The 25,469-nt window shown below is 41.0% G+C and overlaps 1 protein-coding gene across 2 annotated transcripts in view; it reads left to right on the plus strand.

Annotated features, from left to right (window-relative positions):
- agbl4 (AGBL carboxypeptidase 4) overlaps window positions 1–25,469 on the plus strand; it is a 317,541-nt gene that overhangs the window by 11,165 nt on the left and 280,907 nt on the right. For both annotated transcript variants that reach the window (XM_046048777.1, XM_046048778.1), the window contains exon 3: window positions 14,247–14,371. In XM_046048777.1, the coding sequence (XP_045904733.1) occupies window positions 14,247–14,371 (125 nt within the window). The remainder of the gene's footprint in view (window positions 1–14,246; window positions 14,372–25,469) is intronic.

A 25,469-nucleotide genomic window follows, 5' to 3' on the forward strand; every position in this document is an offset into this window, starting at 1 on the left:
AAGGTTCAGTGTGTAAGATTTAGTGGCATCTAGTTGTGAGGGTTGCGAATTGCCACCAACTTTCCACTCTTCCACCGCCCCCTACCCTTTGAAAGAGCGTAGGACAGCTACGGTGGTTGACACAGCACAAAAGGTGTTGTTCTGAGACAGCAGATAGTGGCCAGCCAAGAAATGACATGTGTGTGTGTGTGTGTGTGTGTGTGTGTGTGTGTGTGTGTGTGTGTATGTATATATATATATATATATATATATATATAAAGAAATTGTACTTACTTAATTATTCAGTAAAACAATGTGTTTATGTAACATTAACAATGTAAGTAAAGAGTGTGCAACATTGTCACTGTTTCTGCACCACAGTCCATTAGAAACCACATAATAGATGACGTTTATACAAACATTGACAAAGGAAACGTGTTAATTCTCTCTCTGTGATTATGGACCCTCACCAAAACTGCCCACACAGGCGACACATTGTAGCATTTATCAGAGAAACACAGAGTGATTACGTTACAAGTAGCGACACGGAGGATATTTTACAAGAGCGGACCAGGTAAAGCGACAGTGAACACACCAGTCAGATGTCCTTCGTTAGCTACCACGTTTGTTTTGATAAGCTACGTCCTCAACATGCCTCCTCAACATGCGGTGCAGCTGCGGGTGGAAGAAAGTTGGCGACTAATGCAGCCTACTACTGATGGAGAAAAAAAAATAGCAAATAGTAAAAACATGACCACTAAAACAGAACCCCCCCTCCCCGCCCGCCTACTTAGCAGAAAATACCGATATATATTTATATATGAATTCTGCCTAACAGTACTGGTATAGAGTTTTTGGTCCATATCGCCCTGCCCTAGGGTGAGCCCTGCACTTTAGCAACTGAGCTAACCAGACACTGTGTCAATGCATGTTAATATTATGTCTCATATTCTTACCCGCCATCTAATGGTTGAAAATGTTGCTCCGATGCAAAACCTATTTATGTTACTTCTTCTTCTAACGTACGTATTCAATGTAGTGATGAGGTGTCTACACTGCCTGATTTTTACCAGAAGTAGAACAACGAACTTAGTGATGAAACACGCTCTGTAGCGCCGTTTGTCCATTTTCAGCTACTGTAGAAACATGACGTGGCGACTTCCATGGACGGGGGACCCACAGTTATAGATATAAACTACTCTTTCTAAGGTCATAATAACGTAACAGTTTACTATGTAAGGTCTTTATACACAACTGAAAACATAGTTATGGATCTTATATTGCATTTCTGTCAATAAATCCTCAGAAATATTACACACTGGACCTTTAAAGCCTGTTTTTACTGCCCCTCAATAAAATCAGTTGTTGCAGGTTTAATTAATTGGCAGCATGTTTATTATTTCCTCTCTATCTTAATTTGCATGTCTGAGCAGAACAAACACTCAAAGGTGGTCAGTCTGAGAATGATAATAACTACATACCACAACTATCTGCCTTTATCACATGGCTTCATGGGGCTTGACAGAGTGTTTTGCCATCGGAGTTGAGAAGTGATATCAGTAGGACTGCATGAAATGCTGAGCAAATGAAACACAGCGATAATCCTGTCTGACATTCGGGCCTGTTGCATATGGTCATGTCTAATCACTGAGCGAACACATTGGCTCAGTTGCGCTAGTCGGCGATGCCTCCTCTGCCAGGAAGTAGTACAATCAACCTCAGTGTTTTGTAAGTTAATTGTTGATGCCTCTGATATGAGCTGTACATAGGAGACCCAGCCAGCACCTCATCTTCTCAAAATGTCACCAAATGCTAGCAGCAGCAAGCAGTTTTGGAAATTCGGTGTAATGAAAGGATTTGATTATCAACTGTATACGCTGTTTGGCTGTGAGATCCGGAAAGGTTAAAGGGAGGAATATTCAGATACTGGTTAGTATAAGAAATAGAAATGATTTGTAACATAACAATTTTCACTGTTATTGTTTCATCCGTGTTATAGGATGTGATTTGACACAAACAGGTTTAAGTTTTTGTTGTTTTTAAATTCTAGCTTTAGGCTATTTTGTGTTATAAATGTACTTTGGGACATCGCTATTCATTGGCTCAGGGCCTGCCTCTAGCATCGTGAGACAAGTGTGTCATGAGTGAAAACTACTGCAACTAGAATTCTGCGTTAGACAAGTGGTGCTTCGCGCACAAGGCTCCAGTGATTCATCCAGTAATTCATTTCCAAGCAATTCCTGACACTATAAACACAGTTTCAGAGCAGACGTCTCATTTTTCATCCCAGGCAAGACTGTACGGGTTGGGAAAATGGCGAGGATTTGTAATGCTTTACCAGTTCATGTTTTTCAAGCTGCCTGTGTTTATTCTGCTGATTTATTTAGAAAACCTCTCAGTGAGATGAGCTTCATTGATGTGCCAGGGTTTGTTTGATAACACAAATTCATGTACAGAATATGCTTATACAGTGAAGGCTGAAATACTGACAGGAGCAGAATTTTGATAGAATAGATTTTGGTCTGAATCCAGGCAGCTATCTTGTAGGTCTGCTGCTCAAAGTAAACAGTATTGAAATTCACTCCTCGGGGCAAATGCTGCTGATTTTTTTTCCCGTGGATGTTTCAAACAGCTCTTAATGGGGAACATATTGGAATGTGTTCTAGTTTTTAGGTGTTCTCAGATGCTGTTCAGCCTAATTTTCAAATATATACTATTTACTGAATTTCTTGAAAAAGCGGTAGTATTCAATTGTTGTAGTTGTGAATTTGAATCAAAAAGGTTAATTGGAAAGCATTTATACATGTTGCATTTTGCAAAAGAAGAGTTATCTGGACCTGTTATCCAACTGTGAATGACATACTATACTGAAAAAGCACTCATACTGGCAGGAATCTCCGCTTGAATCCTTAGTACAAACACTTTACACTTCCACAGAAAAATTTTTCTTGAAAAAATTCTAAAGATTCAGGGTCTTGTAGATAAAACATTTCGAGTTAACTACAACTACAATTTCCACAGAGCATTACGTTAAATCTGCTTAACCTTGGGGGCAATGCAATAACTTGTAAACACTATGTACATATTATCACCTTATAAAAGTAAGTCCCGATGAATATAAGTCCAATATTACAAAGATGCTATAAGTCCAGTGGTACAAAGTGTTCGGTATAGACCTGCTCTAAATGACAAGTGCAATGAAGTAACTTTAATTGTGAATAGGCTGTATATAAATAAAACTGAATTGAATTGAATATTCACTCTCTTTTAGCTCTGTTTTTGCGTTCGCCAACTTCTGTGGAAAATATTGGTTCTTAGGCTCCTAAATGTTCCACTATGTTCAACAGCTAGTTCCTAACTTTGTTTATTGTGTGTTACTGGGCAGGTAGCACACAGCAGATATATTGAAGCATTTTTAAAACTGAAAATAGCTGCCTGTGTCTGAGAACAATGCTGATGAGAGCAAAACAATAAAGTAGCAAAGTTAAAGTTGCTTAAATACTCTGAGAGAACTGTAGAGTGAAGTTATTGTTCTGTGTGTCATTGGGAGCGACCCATTTCACATTACACATAATCAATTGACACATTGTTCACATAAAAATATAGGGTAGTGCACCTTTAAGAAACACACAACTACAACTAAAGTTCTTATGCTTCTTCTGGTATATTTTTTTGTATTTTAAGAATTTGTTGGAAACAGTTAGGGAGATAAATTAGGTTTAGATGTTTATAATGTTTGGATTCACCACTTTGGGCGCAGTGTAGTAAAGCATTTTTATAGAAGGTGAAAGTAGCACTGGGAGACACATAGGTACATACCATTACATAATTTTGCAACTAAGACAAAATAAACTTAATTTCTGTGATACAGCATGGCATTTGTAACAATGAAAACTACTTTCACTTTAAAAGCTTCACTTCATTGATCGCATAACTGTTGATTGTGAGAGTCTCTCATTGCTTCAGTTCTTGAGCACACTGTCCCATCTTATTCTTCGTATGACTTTAACCACAACGTAATGCAGAGATGTAAAGATGCAGTGATGTTTGGAGTCGTTTCTTTCTAAATTAAGTCATTATCATCTCTGCATCATGAACTTGGCATCATGTGGAGCCTCCTGCTGTGATGGAGAAACTTCATCCCAAAAAGCTCCCTGCTCTCTTCTCTGATGAATTATGTCTAAATTGAATTACCAAATGATGTCTCTTAATCTCCCATATCCGATGGTATAAAAAGGGATTAGCTTGTCATAGGATGGATTTGCTTTTATGGTATATTCTAGAAAAATGTATTTAATATTCGTACTTTGTGACTTTGTCATATATATATTTATTGCTCCGTATGTTAATTTCTCTTAATTGCACGATGGTTGGGTACAGTGCCTGGCTAAATGATTGCTGAAAAACTCCTTGATCTTCTGCCAAGCTTTTGAATGGCATTCAGTACTGCCTTTTCCTTTTTCCTTTTTCCTTTTTTTTTTCTTTCTGAAAAGCTGGCATTGCATTGACAGTAGCAGCACTTAGTGTAATTCCCTAGATTGAAAAGCTGTTCCACAATGAGAGATTTCCTCTGCAGTGCTCCTGACTGTTGAAAAACCCACCCTGGGATTTATAGACATCCTGATTTGCCCAACTCTGGGATTCACTCTTGCCTCTTCACCTTTCAGCCCATTAAATATGGACCAATCTGATTAGCACACACAATGCTGTACTGGTCAAGAAAATAAATACAGAAAAAGCACCACTGGCAAAGTCAATTACAGGAGATATTCTGGACATCAGAGATGGAAATCAATTGTTTAGGTCCGACAGTGGTCCTTCCTTAGAATAAATATCGCCGACTCCAGTTCAAGAGTCATTCAATGCTGTACTGGATTAAATGGTCTTTACCTTATTTGAGTAATGGTTGTCCCATTTGGAGTGATTTGTTTGCTTTTGAATGGCAGGACAAAGGCACCCTAAAGAAAAACTGTCTTGGGTAGAAGAATACACTTGCTTTTTGTCTGGTTTTCCTGGATTTTCAATGACCGGCATTTTCTGTTTTTCCTTTATTTTTTTCTTGCTGACCTATTGGTTATTGGCCAGTGATTTCTTGCCTCCCTTGTTTCTCTTCTTTTCTTGCATCGGCTCCCTGTGTTCCTGAACTCATTATAGAGCAATCAGCCCCAGGCGTTGAAGTGTGCACCCAGAGGGAGCAATAACTGTAAATAAACACTACTGCAGGCTCTCCGATAACATGTTACCAAGATGATAACAGCCCTTCTTAGCAGGCCCGTTGACCTTCTCCTTGCCTTAGGCTTGCCAAAGACTCCTCAGCTCCCTACGCTTTTATCTCCAAACTCTCCCCAACCACTGGAGCCGCTGGAAAGATTACTACTGAGGAAGAGAGCAAAGGAAGAAGGGAGTTGCACCAAGAGAATATAGAGAAGAAGAGAAGAGATGAGGGAGAGAGTGCTTGGCGAAGAAGACACAAAACAAGATAGAAGAGCCGACCTGGGCAGTTGTCCCTTTGCCAGTGCCGCCACCTCCTCTGTCTGTCCTCAGTCTTTGTAGGGCTCAACATAATTAACTTGTTAAAAGATAGCATGAAATTGGAACAGACTTGTATTTACTCAATGGCCACCAACACACTGGACATCCCAAAAGCAAAAGATAAAGAGAGAGAGGCGGAGAGTGACAGACAGATGGGTAGACAGAAAGGAAGTCACGGAGAGAGGGCGAGAACCGAGGGATGGCGGTGCCCGAATTCTGATAAAAACATCATCCAACCAGCTAACCCACCGTTTTAGGCTTGAGAAACAGATGAAAGTTAAGATTGCAATTCCTCATGGTTCACTCTCCAATACTAATGCAGTGTCTGACAGTAGCATGTCCAGAGCTGTGGGGCTAAAGCACTGTCTGGATGAGATTGATAATACAATTAAGCCAGTCCCAGTATGAATGCATCACTATGACCCATTACTACACCAACCGCTTCAGATGGAGCATACCAGTCTAGCTCTAGGGTCTTTTGGACGGAAAAAAATACAATTATAAAAGGCTAGCTAGAAAATGTGTTCTCTTTAGAATGTGCAGGCAGGCCTGTACATCATCAGATATGTGTGGGCTGCCTGCATATCTCACTGCTGTCCTCGGGCCCAGCTTTCTTCATCTATATTGAAACGAGGAGCTCACTGGAGCATGGATGGACTCATAACAATATGATTTTTTCCCCCTCATTGTTCTGTCTTATTGTCTACTCTTATCCTGGCTTTGTGTATATTAAGATTATTTTCACAACAATTTCCACACAATGTTTACAAAATCACAAGCACTTATTGTGTGTCTGTATCAGACATCAGACAAGATTATTTTAAATATTAAATTAAAATTAAAACGCGTCTTTTTATTCAGACGTTTTTGTGGATAGCAGAACACCCAGTCAAAGCTATGGTTTTTAAACAGACCATGTTCTTAGTAAATGTAAATGCTCTGTACTTGTATAGCACCTTTCTAGTCTTTTCGACCACTCAAAGTGCTTTTACACTACATCTGCATTCACCAGTCACACACATTCATACACTGAGCCTAAGTGCTCAAATGGAAACTAACATTCACACTCATTCATACGCTGGTGGAACAGCCGCCAGGGGCAATTCGGGGTTCAGTATCTTGCCCAAGGACACTTCGACATGCAACCAGGGGGAGCCAGGAATTGAACCGCTGACCTTCCGATTAACGGCCAACCCGCTCTACCTCCTGAGCCACAGCCGCCCCAATTAAAGTACAGACATTTAAAAGAGTCAAATCTTAGTAACATGTTGTTTGTTGCTGAGGTTTTTTTCTGACAACATCGTTTCTCGTACCAGGGGAATTTCTGATGGGAGTATAAGTGCTTGCACTATGCGTACCTTATCATGTGGTGATGCTTTGAGTAATAAACTTAGTTTGTGATATATCCTGTCTTTGTTGGCACTGTCTTCAACAAATCAGTTTCTGAACAGTATACACCATCTATCTGTTTCATGTTGAGCTTAAGTAATGCTATGCCTAGCCCTGTTTGGGACTGTGCCATTCACTTCATGCCCAAACGGTATCTCCACATTCCCGACAGCTTCTTACCTCGTTTATCCACTACAGCTCTTTACATTTAAAGGTTGGCTGCTATTTGATTGGTTAGAAATAGGTTTGTTTCTGTGATGTGATTGGTTGTTAGTAAGTTATTTACTACTTATTAATGGTATATTAAAGTTTCACACTTACATTTTCTATTGCAGTCAGTGTTCATATTGCCCAGCCATGCTCTTTTTAGTACTAAATTCCCTCTTTGCGTTTCCACAGACTGTTTCCTTGCTCTTTCAACTTACATATCACATGTGAGCATAATATTAAAGGTGTTTTTTCATCACCTTCAGGTTTCCCTTGTTGTTTTTACCCTTTGCTTTTCACAGATTAACAGTTTATAACTTGTTAATTAGTAAGCTTCAGAGGTGCTTTGACAGACTAGCTTTTTTCTCCCTGTTTCCAGTCTGTATGCTATGCTAAGCTACCCGGCTGCTGGCTGTAGTTTCATATTTACTGTACATGGCATAAATCTTCTCATTTAAGTGTATTTTTTGAAATGTCAAACTACTCTTTTAAGACTGACCTGAAACAAAAATCTAAACTCATCCGTTTAACTATTTTATAAGATAGACTGCAGTTTAGTATACCTGTTAGGTAGTTAGATTGTGGAAACTTGGAGGTGACCTCTTTAATCTTGCCTGCAGATGAAGTGATAGGGCATCAGGGGAGAAGGCAGGCTTTAAGAAGTCATGAGGCAGGAGATTGATGTTGCCTCGGTGACAACTTGCCTTTAGATGAGGGGGAGAGAGAGACAGTGAGAGAGAGACAGAGAAAAAACAGACGTTTAGCTGCAGGTCTAAACTGAGACCCCTTCACTATGGCTGCCGCTGCTGCTGGCTGGAATCAATTCTATCTTTATCAGTCCCCCTCTTCTGTGTCCAGGAATCCTCCTCACACTGCAGCGCAGCCGGGGGGGAAACTGATGTGTTTTCCAATAATGAAACGGACCACAGCAAAAAATAAGTTTAAAAAGGTGCCTGGCTGTTCTTCCTCAGCAGTACAGCACTCTTTTAATCTCTAGTCTGGTGTTTAAGCACTGTTGTGGCCTTGCCTATGCCAGCTAAAAGAAATTGAATGTATTATGTGCCGTGGGTGTGTGTGTGTAGTGGATTGAGGGGTGATTTTTTTGGGCACTGACTACGCTGCAGGCATGTAGGGATTGTTAATTTTGGTACATCAAAACTAATTACATCAAAACATTTGTTCTTATACATAAATATGAATTTAATGTATATTTCCTGGTTATACATATTACAGACAATTAATGTGATGTGAGTGAATATATGTAAGATTTAGGACATGACAGCCCACACGTCTGCTAAGTAGGAAGCAGATTTCATTTTGAAACAACTGCCTATTACCATTCTAATGGCTGGTTGTGTGAGTGAGTTGCACCTCGGGCCTGAGGCAGCCAGGCCTGCTGCGGCTGTACGATGATCCATCTGCATGGCAGAAACCATCCATCCAGTGGATAGCTACAGGCTGCAGGCCGGCCCATTGTGTGGGCTGAGCACTGTGACTGCTCCCTCTTGTACCTCCATAATGGGATTACATTAGCCAGGTTCTTCTGCTCCCTCTCCAGCGCTCTCTTTCTTTCTCACACACACACACACACACACACACACACACACACACACACACACACACACACACACACACAAAACCATGCACACACGCACACAGAGTGTGTGAGCCCATGTGTGAATGACTGACTGTTCACTTGGCCACCTCATGTTTGCACCCTGTTTACTTGCCTATGGCCCTGTGTAATGATGCAGGTTCCATACCCATTTTACAGACACTTTTGTTTTCAGCAGGAACATATAGTTTTATGTGATTTCCACTCTTCTTGAAAAATATTTCTCCTCTTTTTTTGCTTTTTTTGTCATTTAGTTTTCACGGGTGTGTGAGAGAGTTTGAGAAAAAGAGACAGAAGGAGAGGATGAATCAGATGAAGACAGACAAATATAGAGAGAGACAGAGGGGTTTGTTCAGGGTTTTCCTCAAGGAGAGGCTGTCATGTGTAAAATCTTGTTCAGAACCAGGAATTGTGTTTTGTTGGGCTGCACCAGCAGGACTAAGCTCTTGTAAATGTTGAAAACCAATTTGTTAATGTCTAAACGCTGTACTAGTTTTCCCTCAAGGACAAGGATTGATATTCAACATAACTTGCCTAGACACCACTGAAGAAGAATATGGAGAGCGATGATACTCAAGAGGAATTATGCCAGAGATCTCGAGCACCAGAAATTGTCTTTTTTCCTCTTTCTCATCTTCTCTAAGTCTGTAGTTCATTAGCTTCACTTACACTAATACAGTCTGTCTGTTCCATGAAGAATCAAAAAAAATACTTGACAAATCTGGTGTACAGTGCATTTCTTTTCAACATTCACACTCAGCATTACTTATCTTTGCATTATCTAGTTTATCTTTAAAGTGTTCAGAGAGTTTTTCAGAAAAATCACTTGGCTGTTTATGGTAGTTAAATACTAAATGATATAGGATTGATTAAAAAGATCAGGCTACCAGCCTACCAAAGCGTTTGAATCTGGAGGTAGCCACCATAAAATTAAAAGGGGGATCAATGGCGTGTCATATCCCTGCTGCTCCGCAGGCTGAACATGTAATTCTAACGCTGAGGCTACAGCCATCTCTCACGTCAGGCCTTCAAGCATCAGGCTCAATAACGCAGCCGCCCATGGCTGCTGTCTATTGCTACCCATGCTACAGTATTCACAAGCAGAAGCAGACAGATATTAGTTTGGTCTCTATCTTGTGGCTCCTCTGCAGACTTTTGGCCAGTAACATTGATACCATGATTGTATGTGTATTTGTTTCTTTGGGTTTTTTCTCAATTAGAGATAAAGGTGTTTGTAAAGATATTTTAATCAGAAATTTTAAATTAAAAATCAGTGGGTAATAATAAGCATTGACACACAACCACATAACTGTGTTTAAATTGAAAACAATTTGCAGACCTTAAAGGTGAAGGTTTGTGCACCAATCAAAAGCTTGCTTTGAATCCTGCCCTTTGCATATGAGCAGCGCATGAGGGGTTCTTTTGATGTTGCTCAACTTTGCTAACCTGCCTACAGATCTCCGTGAGGTGGAGGGGCCTCCATGCAGCTGTTTTTGACGATGAAAAAAATAGCTCTGCTTTGCACGCACACACACACACACACACACACACACACACACAAGCAGTTTCTTTGCTGGCGGCTGTGCACATCAGTTTTCACTGTCTCAGTGAGCGCAACCACAGGCAGCCAGAGGGCCTCACAAGGTGCCTCTAGTAGTCTTTTGTCACACTTTCCTCAAAGAGTTCTGTTGTGGATGAATTTCTGTGAGATGACAAACACAAACACAGTCTATTGGCTTCATTTACACCCAATTCATGCTTAATTGTATGAATACTGCTTGATTGTGCTGTGCAACCGGCTAGCAGTAGTTGCATTTTTTCCTGCTTTCCTTTTGTAATTACTGTGATGTTTTGCAAAATCTTTTCATTATATGTGACAGCAAAACACCTTTATATATGAATTTCTTTTGTAAAAAGTCAATTACAGCTACATTTGTTTGTTTCTGAATTCTCTCTGACAGCATTTGTAGCAACCTGTCAAACCTTCTTGCTTAACAGCATACCATAGTTTTCACTCATAGTGTGAATGCTATGCAGCCATTCCAGTCCGATAACAGCATTTTCAGTTAATTTCCTGTTCACTGTATTGACGTTCTATAATGTTGTAAGGATGATTTTCACAGTGGAGATTTCACAAATCAATTTATGGATTTCTGATAATGGTTTAAACGCGTTTACTCACTTTAAATCAACCCCCCCCCCACTCATTTAACCCCATATAGACAATGAAGTGCCCTCAGAGAAGGGATGTGTTTTCATCACTGAATAGGGTTATTAGGACTCTGATAGGAGGGATGACCTTTGGAGGCCATTATCAACTTGGTCTAATAGGCTGTATTTGGCCGTGTCAGCTCTGTGAATAGCTGTGATGTTGGTAGGAGAGATGATCGATTCGATGACACATCTGTCTGGAACAGGTGCTGCTCTGATGTCTATCTCATCTCTTTGTCAGTGCTTGCTAGGTGCAGCTGGGTCTGATTCAACCCGCCGCCTGCTCTTGGCTTTATCTAGTTTCAATGGCTCGGAATTGCATTGCCAACCAGCCAAAAAGCAAGTCCCTGCCTGGCTGCCACTTCTTAGCTAGCCAGCCACTGTCCAAAACAAACTAGGGGCTGCACGATAACTCAGTCATCAACTCAATCATCTGTCTCTTTCTAATGATATCACAGCAAAGATCTCATATGAGGATATTGTGGTTCACTGTTGTCATAGCTAAATTAATGATGAGTTAAAATTAATCAAAATCTAATAGAATGTGAGATCATAAATACATCAACAATTTTTTTTCCAACATTTAGGACAGAAATGCGTTTAACGTACTTTAAATTCACCTTGTGATATTGAATATGTAAGGAAAAAACTATATGAAGATGAATTTTGTCCGTACTTCCCGTGCCTTAATACTGTATGAGCTAAGTGATAAATACACATTATAGGTTTTTCACATGTAGACTTCTAGAGGTCACTAATTGGCGGACCGCGGCCCAGAACCGGACCCAGGCGCCGTCCTCTCCGGCCCCCCCGACCTACAGCCAATTTATTATTGAGAAGTACTACCTGGTGACGGAGCGTTTCTATTTTTGCCTGCGTAGCTTTTCTAGCATTTACTGTACTGGTTTAGCAGCACAGGAAACTCACAGACCAATTGCATGTGTTCCAATCGGCTCATGTGATGCTGCTCAGCCAATCAAATCTGTGAGATACACGTTTTGGAAACACACACGGAGAGAGGAGAAGAAAGAGAAAAGAGATTTGACATGGCTTTTAATCAAGAATGTATAGATGTACATTTACATACTTACATGTACATTCTTCCCACGGGCAGTTTAAAACCAGAATAGCTCATATATGTCCAATCCTAGCCAGAGCTCACATTTATCACTGAACAAGAGAAAGTGGCATACAAGAGGGAATGAAAGGGAATAGGAGGCATTAAAGCTGTTCATTTGTTAACATGATGTTGAGTGTTTATTATAAAATTGGTTGAGACTACACTTCATCACTTCAAGTTACACTTTTTATTTAATCTTTTTCTGAAATTAAGCACTTTATTTTAGTTTACTTAAATTTAGAATTTATAATTAGAGTAGTTATCCAATTTAATGTGAACACTGACTGTAAATATTGTTGAAATATTTGTCAGTTGTTGACTAAAGACATATGTTGATACAACTATACGTTAAGGCACCGAATTATTACGCAAGTTAGTTGTTATGAATTTCCGGAACTTTGCTTCGGGAAATTTTCTGTAACTGGACCTCTTTGAATTCTTATTGTCTATGTTGAGTGGTGCTCATTAAATATGCCTGAGATAGCTATCTAAATGGGTAGTTCATGCAGTTTATTTCACACTTTTATTGTAGAATAATTTTTACGCTGTTACGTCCATAACTAACAGGCGGGAACTAATTCTCACATGGAATTTCTGACATAGTATATAGACAAAAAGACAGAGGCTTAAGTTTTGCCTCAACTCATGTAATTTATACATAATAAAGATTATTTGTCAACATATACACTTCTGGTCTCTCCCTCCCCCAGACACCTCTCCGTCTTTCTTTTATTGTTGTCTAACCTTGCATTCTTATGTTGTATATGCTCCTTGAATATAAAATTAGTCTGTATGAATGAATGGATAAGGAATAACAGTTTAATATTTCAGCACAGCTCAGCCACTCCTTAATCAGCCGGAGTAGCGGTGTGCAGAGAGAAACTTTTTTTTTTCTCCAGGGACCAGTGTACTGGAATGAGACGCCACTCACCATTAGTCCGCTAGCTGCAGGAGCAGGCTTCAAATGTAAATACGGATCAGTCATCAGTTTTTTGTCACACAATAACCTCACAATTTCTTTCTCACTGCTTGTGTGTTACGGTTCCATGCTGTATTGGAAATGTTGAAAATACCACTGCAGATATAAAATTTTAAACTGAAGTACTGCTCTCGTTTATATTTCAGAGCACCTTGTAGTTTTCTGCAGTATTATATAAACTAATGATAGCCCTTCTGTGGGTATCTTCAGTGGAGCAAAGCAATGTGTGTGTTTGTGTGTTGCAAGCTGACTAGTGGATTAGCTCTGTCCGATGGCAGAAGGAGAGGGATCTACTTTGACAGTGTGGTAGTTAGCCCATCTGTCTATAATCAGTTGTGTCTGTGTGTGCGTGCTGCTGCTATGGTACTATGTGCCAACAGGTGGTCAACAGTACCCTGATGTAGAGTTTTAGAGTTGCCCTTGTGGTCTGCCTAGTTTGCCAGCAAACCTAACTCTTGAACAGCTGCTTGTAAATACAGCATATCAGTTCAGCATTTAAAATGACAGAGTTGACTGGTCTCATGTAACGGGTTAAGCACAGTACTCAGTTAAAGTAAGCTGTCAATTTGTCATTTTTCTGTGAAACTCCAACAAGAAGGCTAACCCACTCTCCCCCCTCATCATCTTTGTGTTTTGACTCTGACAGTCATTATTTGTGCATGCACCACAAAAGTCTCCACAACATATGTGTCCACATATAAATCAGAAGATACAGACACTGCCTATATTTAGAATGCATATCATGCAATCATGTACTATCCACTCATCTTATAGACAGCTTTGAGATTGGGAAGCGGGGAAATAGGTCTCACTGGATTAATTATACTTCTACTGATCATCTGGATCTTTTTGCTGTGGGTAATATATAGTGTGTCAGATATGGATGGCTGAAACAACCCCAACTGTTGGTCTTTCTGCTCCTTATACTTACTCGTTGTTTTGCTTTGAGAAACTTACAAGTGTAGTAAAATGTGCACATACAAACAGTGATACACCAGGCAGGAGAGCATTATGATAGTGAAGCACTATTAGTAGACACCTAGACTGTGACGTATTGCTTTAAGTGAGGCCGTGTTGTGTTATAGCATCATTTTGTCTGTCTGTAATGTTTTGAGTCCACTGATTGTTAACTTTAAGGAATAACGACGAAATTCTGTGTTGTGGACTGCTCAGTTAAACTTAATGCTAATTAAGCTGTTTCACTGCCTCTGCAGGGAACCTCGGCCGTGTGGACTACATCAGTGAGTTCGAGTTTGACCTCTTCATCCGGCCTGACACCTGCAACCCCCGCTTCAGAGTCTGGTTCAACTTCACAGTGGAGAACGTCCGTGAGACACAGGTCAGCTACTGTGGTCCTGAATAGTGTTACCATTAATCTTTAAGAGGGGCTTCTCTCCCAATTCCCTTCCATATTCCATTTCACACACAGACTTCTACTTTAAGGGTGCTAAATTGGCGCAATCAACAATAACTACCAAGTGCAGTGAATTAGAGACCTGCATGGGACTGTTTTCTTGATCCAGCTCCCGCTGATTTTGTGACCATTACCTCCCGCTCCCGCAACATCTATGTTACTCAACCGCCCATTCCCGCAACATGTGTATCCACTCCTGCCCGCACCCGCAAACATTGTGACATGCAGAGTAAAAAAGCGCACATATGTTTGGGGTATGCTAAACGTTCAGAATAAATTAGGCCTACATAAATCGTTGCATTCAAACTGAGAATTTTACCAAATTTCAGACTTGCCTTGCTGTATTGCATAAGCCTCTGTGACGGAAGCCAGTGAGACTGTGCAGTGAGTAAACCTCACTCCCAACAGCTTAAAACGCACTGGTGACCGACGCCAGTGGCCACCGTGTTTAGCCTCTTTTTCAATGAATCCGCCTTCCTTATCCGAGGTCACCAGTTCGAGTCAGAACCATGCAGTACATTCTCGGGAGCAGCCGTATGCACTCGCGTTACTCTTCTTTTCAACTTCGTTTGTTGACTCCATCTTATCAGCGCTACTGTGGGACCCGCAGTATATTTTTTAACCGCCCGCTCCCGCCCGCAGCAGAGTTAAAACCACCCGCGTGAGTTGCGTTGGGTCCCGCAGAACTTCTTAATTTTTCCGCGCATAAAATATATGTTGGCCACCTTAGAACTGAAGTTAATAATAGTAATTTAGCCCATTTAAAGATTCTGTGTTTCCCCTGGAACATTATTCTTTTGGAAGCTACTGCATTTCAACAAGACTATGGTGAGCAGAAAATGTTCCTCGATAAAATAATGCTATGTTTAGGTATGATATGGTTTCATGATGTCAGTAGTCTAGAGTCATACACATCCAAACTGTCACCCTTCCTCCGTGAGTGTCCTCTGACACATCTCAGTGCATTAGAAATTGGTGCCCCTAACACCACCACAGATGTTTCTTCTCAGAATTGAGGCAGTCTTCTGTTTCCTACCTCACATCTTGTCGCAGCCTCCAAGCTTGATTCTACCACTAGCAAGCTCCGAGCCCCGTGATTGGCTGACAGATGTGGTCACATGCCACAGAGATACACTGTATGTGTGTACAGAGTGTGTGGCTTCACGGAGATGGTGGCTTTGCAGGAGGGTAGAAGGTAAAACTGACAGTATTGGCATTTAAGTTTGACTGCTGCTATGTAATTTATGCGCATACAAGCTTGTCAGGCTTAGATATGAAGCAAACAAAAAAAAGAGAGATAAAGTTTAGAGACAGTCTGAAGACAGCAAATGTAAAGACACAGGGAGTAAGATAGAAAGAGGGAGTGAGAAAGAGACTGACAAAGATGAGAGTAAGAAAAGAGAAAAAAGAAAAAGGGAATAAAAGGGGTGGAAAAAGAAGAAAACGACAAGGATGAATCCATAGCATGCTGTTGCTGCTGTCTTCCTGTAGAGTGTCCAACCCAGCCTATCTGAGGCTATCAGGCCTATCAGCCCATCTCCCTGCAGTGCTGTAGTCAGCACTAATCACATTTTATGGCTCTGAGATGAATGGGAGGCCTCGGCTTGGAGCCGGATCGATCCCAGGGCCAGATAGACCAGCAACAGCAGCCTGCAGCCTGGGCCAACAGGATATTTGCTGTTGTGGCAAAATGACAGAGAAAGTGTGACAGAGAGAAAGAGAGACAGTGACTGGGGAAGGCAATATGACACAATAAATGACAACAGACTGATATATCATGTATATGAACACAGTATGTAAAGTGGCACAGGCAAGAGCAAGCTTACAGGTGAGCAACTAATTCCAATGCACACTTTCACGCTCTCTCTCTATAGGCCCCCTCACATGCTTCTTTCATAGAAATCTGTTTCTTATCTGTCCAATTTCCTTCTTCAAAGAGGCCTTGTGTGAATTTAATCTACTCCAGTAGAAGGTGTTGTGGTTAAGTGCTGCCTGTGCATTTTGCCAAGGTGTGTGTGTGTGTGTGTGTGTGTGTGTGTACAGACGCTGTGATTAGAGTGTGTCTGTGTGCATAGAATCATCAGAATGCACATAAATCTATAGTTTACATCCTAATGGTTGTAATATTGTTATGAAACAAAAAATGAAACAGACAAAACAAAGAATAATAGCATGAGTAAATAAACCAACTAAGTGTAGCTATGTGGGGAGAGGCTGTGCTATAGAGATATCAGTGGGTTCCAGGGGAGAACTGGGCTGTTGGAGTGTTTCATCCAGCTAAGCCTTGCTAACTCTCAGCCTGAGCCAGGGGAATGGGGAACAGTAAAAGCCCGTGATATTGGAAGTGAGATGGCCATTTTGAAGGAATGTAAGCTGGTGAAACAGATTTGGTCTGCCTCAATCAGCTTAGCAGCTTTGTGGAAATTGGCTTCACCGTAGTACCGGTTATGATGGATGGCTGGATGGATGAATGTCTCTTTTTTGTGTGTCCATTCTTTTTTTCTTTTTTTTTTGAACCACTCAGTTACCTCAAAAGGCTCAGACCAATTCTGGTTACGTTAGTTGCAATGACTGGGACCATGTGACACTATCTGAGCTTTTGCTTGGTTATGCATATTTTTTTTCAGGACAATGTCTTGCAAAAAAAGAAGCTGAATTATTGGTCTGAATCTCTACTGGGTCACACAGGGAGACAAAGATTTAGAAGCACAATGCAATTTTGGTTTCTGTTGTATGGAGCATTTTCACCAGTCAAAAGTTTTACTGACGATACGATAAATTACTTACAAGTTAGTTATTATTTACTGCTAAATCACAACTGTTGGAAGGATTGTCAAGAGATTTGGTAGTAAACATTCATGTTTCCCTCAGGATGAATTGTAATACCTTTTATTGACTGACTCAACATCTAGCGCCATCATCAGATCAAAACTTAATTTTGTAGTTTATGACCAAATAACTAAACCAATGACATTCTCATAAACATTGTGTTTACTGCTAATTAGCAAATTATTGCATGCTAGCTAAAAACCCCACTGTGCCAATGTACAGAGCCCCTAGTGTGGCTGTAGACTTAAGCTGATGATACAAGGGGCAACTTTTTGAGCAATCATGCAGGGCAACATTGCCGTCAATGGTAATGAGTAAAGATTACTACCTTAATCTCCTTTCCCCACCACTCTGCTACCCGCCCCGCCTCGCCACTATCTGTTCAAACCATCCTCGGACTTGCCACTAGCAAGATTGCCCAGCAACATTGCTCAAAAAGTTGCCTCGTGTATCATCAGCTTTAGTCTTGTTACTCGATTAATGCAAACAATTAGGGCTTTCACAGTGAAATAATTTCCCCTGCGGTAATTTGGTGGGTCTCAACAGCGCGGTATGCGGTATTATTGCCATTTTTGATCAATGAAGTAATTTGGTGCCATATTGCATAGTAAGTGTGTCTGCGTCTGTCACCTCGATGCACAGCGAGCCGCTAACAGCAGCGTTATGGTCCGAGCAAGCTAGCTGCTGGGTGCTAGTCAAAGACTAGGCGAGAAATAACTTATTGTTTGAACCTATTTGAACTGTGCCCTGAATTACACAAATGATGTTTGTCAATTTAAAAGATAATTGTGTCCGTCAAGAAAGTTGCAGTTTGTCATAAGACAGAAAAGTTAGATGTCATTTGGTGTGAAAACTGTTCAATGAACTACATCTCTTGTCTCGCACAATATACGTCACCAACATGTTAGTGCGGAAATGCTCGCTAACGTTCATTGCTTGGTAGCTGCTAATTAGATAACATAGCTATGTTCCACGCAGAAATGTATCTCACCTGATGTGTTTAATCCAACGAATCCCGATCCTTTTATCACATCATCCTCTCATGTAAGTTTTTTGATGCTAGCTTCAGTAACGTTAGCTTCAGTCATTAAGAGAAAAAGTTACAACGTCACATACGTGACTTTAGGGTTTGTAGTTTTTGTAATTATGCATTTTCACAATCTTATACCTCAACAGTTTTACATCAAGCTGCGACTTTCTTGACTTTGAGATGTATATTTTAAATTGACCATCATGTGTAATTCAGAGAACAATTCAAACGGGATAAATAAAATTACAAGAACGCACTAACATGGGGCCTTTAAAAAAGTTTTGCCTCCTATGTCCAAACTGAGTGAGTTTCAGCTTGACATGTAGGTTCCAGCTATGACTATTTCATTTCAGCATCTGTCTATGCTATAACCAGAAACCTCTGGATGAGTTGATATGACACCCCATTGGGTGAGTTGATATGCCATTCCATGCTGCTGTAGGGGTGTGCTTGATGTCAGGCTCCGTGAAGGGCACGGCTGTGAGCTATTATCATAGGAGCCTTCAGGGAGCCATTCATAGAAGACAGGCAGTAAAACCTTGCGCCAAGCGCCTTCAACTCCACCGACTGCTGCAGGGGTGATTTGTAAGCCTCACTTGTCCAGGCAAAGCACAGTGCTGGCGGTTACTCTCCACAATCAGGAAAGAGGACGAACTGAAGCAGAAAAGGCCATGTGTTACCTAGAATCCCCAAAGAGCCATCGTCACTGTTTCAGACAATGCTCACCTATTTAAATTCATCATCAGTGATGTTATGCAATTTGTCGTGGGGGATAAGGCGGATGGCACATTAAGTTAAACATTAAATTGGATGTTAAAAATATCACGGAAACATTATGGATCATATCATTGACGCTGATCAACCAGTTGTAGTTTTATGCAGCTGCTGTTTTTTCCAGAATATGATTGAGCTGGAACCAGCTCTATAAATTATCACAATATTCTATCTGAGATATCACATGTCATAATGCCTAATTGGGTTTAAAAGGTCTTCAAACGTCCTCTACAATGTGTCATTTTCTAAATGTGTAATTTACTTATCAGTTTGAAGGATACATCATTAATATTCTGATGTCTTGTGCTAAAGAGGAGAAAAAGGAATAAAGTAAAGGAGAATGAGTGAGAGATGGAGGGAGAGCAGCACACGGGTAGGGTAATGGATGTGATGCACATTGATTTTTTCCCCCCCATAAAAGAGACAGAGGCAGGAAGAGAGGGTTTAGGAGGAGGAGGAAGAGAGAGTTTAGGAGGAGGAGGAAGAGGAAGAACAGTGGTGTATTTGCAATAAATGACTAGTTCATGTAAGCAATACGTTTCCCTACCATCCTAAATAGAGAATGTTGGCAGCAGTTCTGGGAAATCAGTTGTTGGTCTTGGAGTGTAACATCAGTGCCTGCCTGTATAATAGAAGTTCTTATCTAAACGTAGTGCTTCATCAGATCGGGACAATGTTCTGGTGTAGAAGCCTGTGTCGGGCCATGTCCATGTGGTTCAACGCATTGAACTTCAGACCTGCTCCTCCCAGTTTTCTCAGGTTTGCAGAAGTTTGTATGGACACTCACTCGTCTATTCCATCTCGGTTTCATCCTTCCTACCCTCCGTGCTCCTTGAATCTCACCACCGTCATGCCTGTGTTGTGATGTCCTTCAGCAGTGACAGAGGGAGAAGAGGACAGGCAGGTCTCTAGCGAGCACCTTTGGAGGAACGTGGGCAAATCATTGCTGGCGTAGCGTGACCACGAGCCTGCACTGCAGACAGCTGGTTGGTGGCAGTTTCTCTTTTGCAGGACCACATTGGGTCTGCCTATGGGACAGCGTGCTGGATATATAGCTCTAGGATTAGACTCCTACTCACCCGTGGGCCCTTTTATCAGGTCTACCCATACTGTCAACAACATACATAGGCAGGGACTCATGCAGATTCACAAAAAAAAAGATTCACACTGTCAAACTCACACAAACTCACTTACATGCTTGTCAAAAGGTCTGCTTGTCTCTTTGCCCTGCCTGTCTAAAAGACTCCACACACAAGCTGGCCATGTCATTTTTAGTTCTTTGCATTTCTTTTCTTTCCCTTCTGCAGCATATGGCACAAGGTAGATAGGCATGTTTCCTGTGCTTGTGGTCTTCTTCTTTGGAAGTTCATTTTTTAAGCTTCCCCTCTCTACAGTCTCCAAAGGAGAGACACTGGCTTCTGTGGGACTCTGCCAAAGGGATTATTTCACTTCAGACACCCCACATAGGCCCAGAAAGTTTAGGATCCCAGTTTCAAACCCCGGAAGAAAGACTTGTGTGGTTTTGAAAGACATACAAGACATCAGACAGTTGTGTCAGGGAGCGTAGGGTATCGTAACTGACCTTGTTCTTAAAGCAAACTAAGGCATCCTTCCTTATTGTCAAGGCTGATGCTCCCCAGATCACTTCATAATGACATGGACAAAAGGATATGACAACAGCACAGAATGAATTTTCAAATTGTCTCCCTGATAGCAAAATGAGTTTTCCCTGGGTTATCTCCGCTGACGCAAGGTTCCTTATCAAAATTCATTGCCTTATTTTTAGCTTGATTCACTTTAAAACGGAGGCACAGAGCTTAAGGACATGTTTTGAAATAAAGCAGACACTCTTTTTATTATGCATTTGGATTCACTTTATTCAAACAGACTCATGCATAGCTCTTAGCTCACAGTTTCCAGTGACTTGTAGGGTTAAAAATACAATATATACAGCCAATACTACAGTTTTCCCCCTTGAGTAACATTAAACTTGATTAACTTGAACATTAAAACACACTGGAGTCAGCATATGAGTGTTTTTAAGTGTGGGTCCTCTGCTTTTGTTTGTGCGTAATATGTTGTGAAACAGCTTGTAGTTTGTTATATGTGTGGCTGGCATGGAAACACCTGTAGATGGGTTGGTGTGCGTGTCCATCAGGATAGTCATTAGTGGACCATCCATTCGGACCCCAGCAGTATGGCAGAGTGAGATACTGCGAAAGTGGACTCTGGGGACATATTTCGCGAATCAAGGCACAGAATGCACAGAGCAGTCAAGTGTGCAAGAGAGGTTTGGCAAACTTTTGGTATTTTTTTGACTGCATGTGCATAACGCACTTCAGGGCACACATGGAATGAGATTTAGAACACTGTGGTCTAGTGCAGATTGTTTAATGTTTAGTAAAGTTTCATCACATGGCACAGAATCTGTCCTTCCCCTTGTTTCATCTCTTTGCCCACTACAGTTCATGTTCAGTCACCAAAATACAGAAGAAGTACAAGGGAAGTAAAAACTCCCACAATGCTTGAGGAAAATATAATACCACTTGCTGGCTTAAATCTGCACTTTACACCACGTGCCTGCTTGAAAATGGAGCGGTCTATCCCTGCCTCGAGCCCCTCATCATAACACCTGCTCAGATTAGATTAATGCATAAACATACACTTAAAGGCACGTAATACATTTCCTTCCAGTAGTAAACACACACAAGCACAAACACTCACTCACACATAACAAAACTGCAAATCCTACATGGAACTAATTCATACACACTAAAATAAAGAGCCCAAATGCCTTGCAGTTTGAAATGGTGTGTGTCTTTTGATAGTTTTGACTTGGAGGCTTGTGGTGGCAGGGGGCCAGCAGGCTTTCACAGTCCTTGAATAGAGAGAGCAGGGTTGCAAGCCACAGCATGGAATAAAAATAAGGGGTTTAGGGCAATGAATGCAGGCAGAAAAGATGGAAGGAAGAGAGAGGGTGAGAGAGAGAAATGGCAGGAGTGGGGGCTGTAAACTGTTCTTTTGAGAGATCTGTTTAGAAAGAGGATGTTGTGTTGTTTATAGACACTACACAGTATTTATTTTACTCATTTAATATTGCTGATGTATGTTGATAATGTCAATTTGTCACATGCTGCAGTTTATTTAGTTTGTCCTAAGTACTCAAAACAAATTTGTGTAAATATCTAATCTGTCAACTAACCACACGTTTGTTACAGCTTTATCAGAGCAACATGGATAGGATGCTAGCATTAAGTGTGTTTGTACCACGCCTGTTTTATGCACATTTTTATTTTGTGCATGAGTAAAAATGCTGAAAATTTAAAAAAAAAAGCTCCTGAAATATTGCTAAAAAGTTTTAACTCTTGGGTGAGGTGGGAAAATAGCTCCACTGGACTGGTGTTCCTTTAATTACATCACGCTGTTGCAGAATCTTCAGTGGTTTAATGGCACCCACATGGAGAATTGGTGCCACCTACTGCTTATGTCCACGAAACAACTCCTAATAATCGCGAAATGGTAGTGAAGGGAAACCATGATGGAAACATGCATTAATTTGCATTTTCTTTTGCCGTTTTTCTTGAAATTCGGTTCAAATTTGCGATGCATTTGGATGGAAACCTGGCTAAAGAGAAAAAAGGAACCAGGAAGAGAAGACTATTGCTGTGGTTTCAAGGGGAGACATGGTATTGGTGGCTCACTAAGGGCCTTGTGGAGCTGCTGTGCATCTGCATGAAATGATGAGCCTGGTGTCAGGACATGGATCATCCTTTTACACCGAGTAATGAATACAGATTGCACACCGGATAGAGAGGCTCTGCAATCTGCTGCACCACAAATGAAACAACTGCCGTTCTAATCAAATAGTCTTTTCATGCCAGCGCAGCCCTCAACTTGGGCTAAATTCAATTCCAGATTCACAGATTTGTGGGTTGGGGGTTGGAGAGACGCAGGAGGCAAGAGGGAGTTATAAATGTTGTAATTAGAGTATTGTTTAATGTGTATGTGTGTAGACGCGAGTGATGTGTGTGGATGTTGGCGTGAGGGTGGGGTGGGGGGTGGGGTGGGGGGGTCCCTGGCATCATGTTGTCGTTAACCACTTGGTTATTTTAGATAGCAGTTGGAGGAATGGGTGCAATCACAGCAAACACACACACAAACACACACTCGTGCACAAATGCACACATTTAGCTAATTATGCCAACTAGTGGCTAGGGAGAACACGTTCTCTGTATTCTGTATTTAGGGAACAGCGAGGAGCTTTGAAGGAGAGCCGCAGTGCCTCTTTGATGCTGCTTTTGTTTTTTGTTTGTGTGGTTTAATAATTTAATCAAGCCAAACGTCCTCCTTCTCTCTGTAACTGTCTGTTGGTGGAGGCTAATTACTCTGCAGATTGTTCTCCTGGTGCTAGAGATGAGAGTTTAGATCTAGAGGGGGGGAGGGGGGTGCTGATGGTTGTAATTTAACAGTGTGCTGATGGGCTAAGCTGTCTGTCGACTGCTGTTTTATTGTTTTGGGAGGCTGCTGACGAGCTACTATTCTAATATGCACCATCTGATGAGAATGCCTGCAATGTAGTGCATTGTCTTTCTTTTCTATCCACTATCTATCTGTTTATCCATCCATCTATCATCCATCATTATACATTTGTTAAACTTCAAGTATTATTAGTACATAATGACATTTTTAAAAGTGCGATTGCTAAGAGCAACAACTTATGTCTCCTATAAAACTATGTGGAGAAGGAAGAGGAATATCAAAGTTTACCGGGAGAAAACAAAATAGAAAATAGATTGAGATTAGATAAAATGAGTGGGAGCAAGTTTATTCTTGGTAGTGAGAAAGAAACACAGATCAAACTGCGGAAATTTGCTTTTGATTTATTGCTATTGACAAATAGCTAACATTGCTTTTAAGTCTTTGCAATGTTTTATGAGCTATAGTTGCCAAGGCACCATATTGAAACACTTCTTCAATAAATAGAGAATATAATCTGCCTTTACAGTTTGCTGGCAGGCTGACAGCAATAGTCTGAAAGCCAGACATGATAGCTGTGCTTGTGGCATCATTAGCATCACAGTGCCGACCATTTAGGCTAAACGCTTTAGGGTCTACTCCAACGTACTGTATGGTGACTGACACACCACATCAATGAAAAGATCAGAGCTTCAGCTTTCATTTAATGTTCACAGCGTACTGCTACAAAATTTATTTCTGTTGCTAATAAAAGATTAATAAGACGTGATATACACTAGGGGAACGTAGGGTAATTAGAGTTGAACCCGAAAACCACATATTTAACTATGCCTATGGTCTTTTCTTATTCCAGACTGTGCTCCTATCTGAGATTCTTTCTGTATGTCACAAATCTTACGTCATGGCTCATTCAAATTCCCTGTTGCTGCCTTTAGTCAGCAATAACAACAACTGACCGTTCTGCCATAGTCTTGAAGATTTCATCCTCCATCTAGAGCTTGGCCAAATCGTGTAGCTGATTAGATTTCAATGCTGCTGGCTCTAATTAGTGTTCATGTAATCAAATCAACAGACAGACTAGATTAGTGTGTACAACTCTACTGTATAGTGTTACACACACTACAGGGGATGGAATCATCCTCGCCAGGAATGAATTGTGCTTGTGTTTGAAAGTCATATTGGAGAGGTATGAGCTGGTCATATCCACATACAGTATTGGGCTATATACATTGTAACCCTAGTTCTCTAATCACAAACTCTAGCAACTCAACAGGCTTACCCAAATCTGCAGAGCAGAGTACAGAAATGTGCATATATTGGTTTGGGTAATCAAGACAGACCTACTAACACTTTGCAGCATATTCTGGGTAAGTGGCTGCTGCACTTTAACTGAGAGGGTGTGGGGACTAGATATGTTTGGGGCCAATTAGCATGCTAAAGTACACATTGGACACAATCAGTAAGATTACCCAGTTCACCAGTGTGGAGCAATCGGCCCCCTGCTCCACCTTACACCGTGGGGTCACATTACACCTCCAGAAGCAGATGTCAGGCTCCATCTTGAGCTAATAGTGTACTGAACTAGCATAATGTAGGTCTCAGAACCTGCTGCCACGTGGAGATAGGTCCAGGAGGGGTTTTGTCGCATCATCAGAATTGACCAGAGCTCAGGAACTATAATCTTAACTTTTTTGGGTTGCTCTTATAGTAGCTGGAACACAGCTGCTGATTAATGCAGGTAGATAACATTTTTTTGTAGTAATTTTTTTGTTCTCTATTAGATGTGCAGATATTTAAACATTTAAGATACTGCTGTATGCTTATCCTTCCTTCAGTGCAGACTATGAACTCTGGGCCTGTTCTACTCTGCTTCTATATTTCAGGCTTTTACCAGTTGACGGTCGTTTGACTTTT

Source organism: Micropterus dolomieu, linkage group LG05 (assembly GCF_021292245.1).
Source record: "Micropterus dolomieu isolate WLL.071019.BEF.003 ecotype Adirondacks linkage group LG05, ASM2129224v1, whole genome shotgun sequence".
In the NCBI taxonomy this organism is placed as follows: Eukaryota; Metazoa; Chordata; class Actinopteri; order Centrarchiformes; family Centrarchidae; genus Micropterus; species Micropterus dolomieu.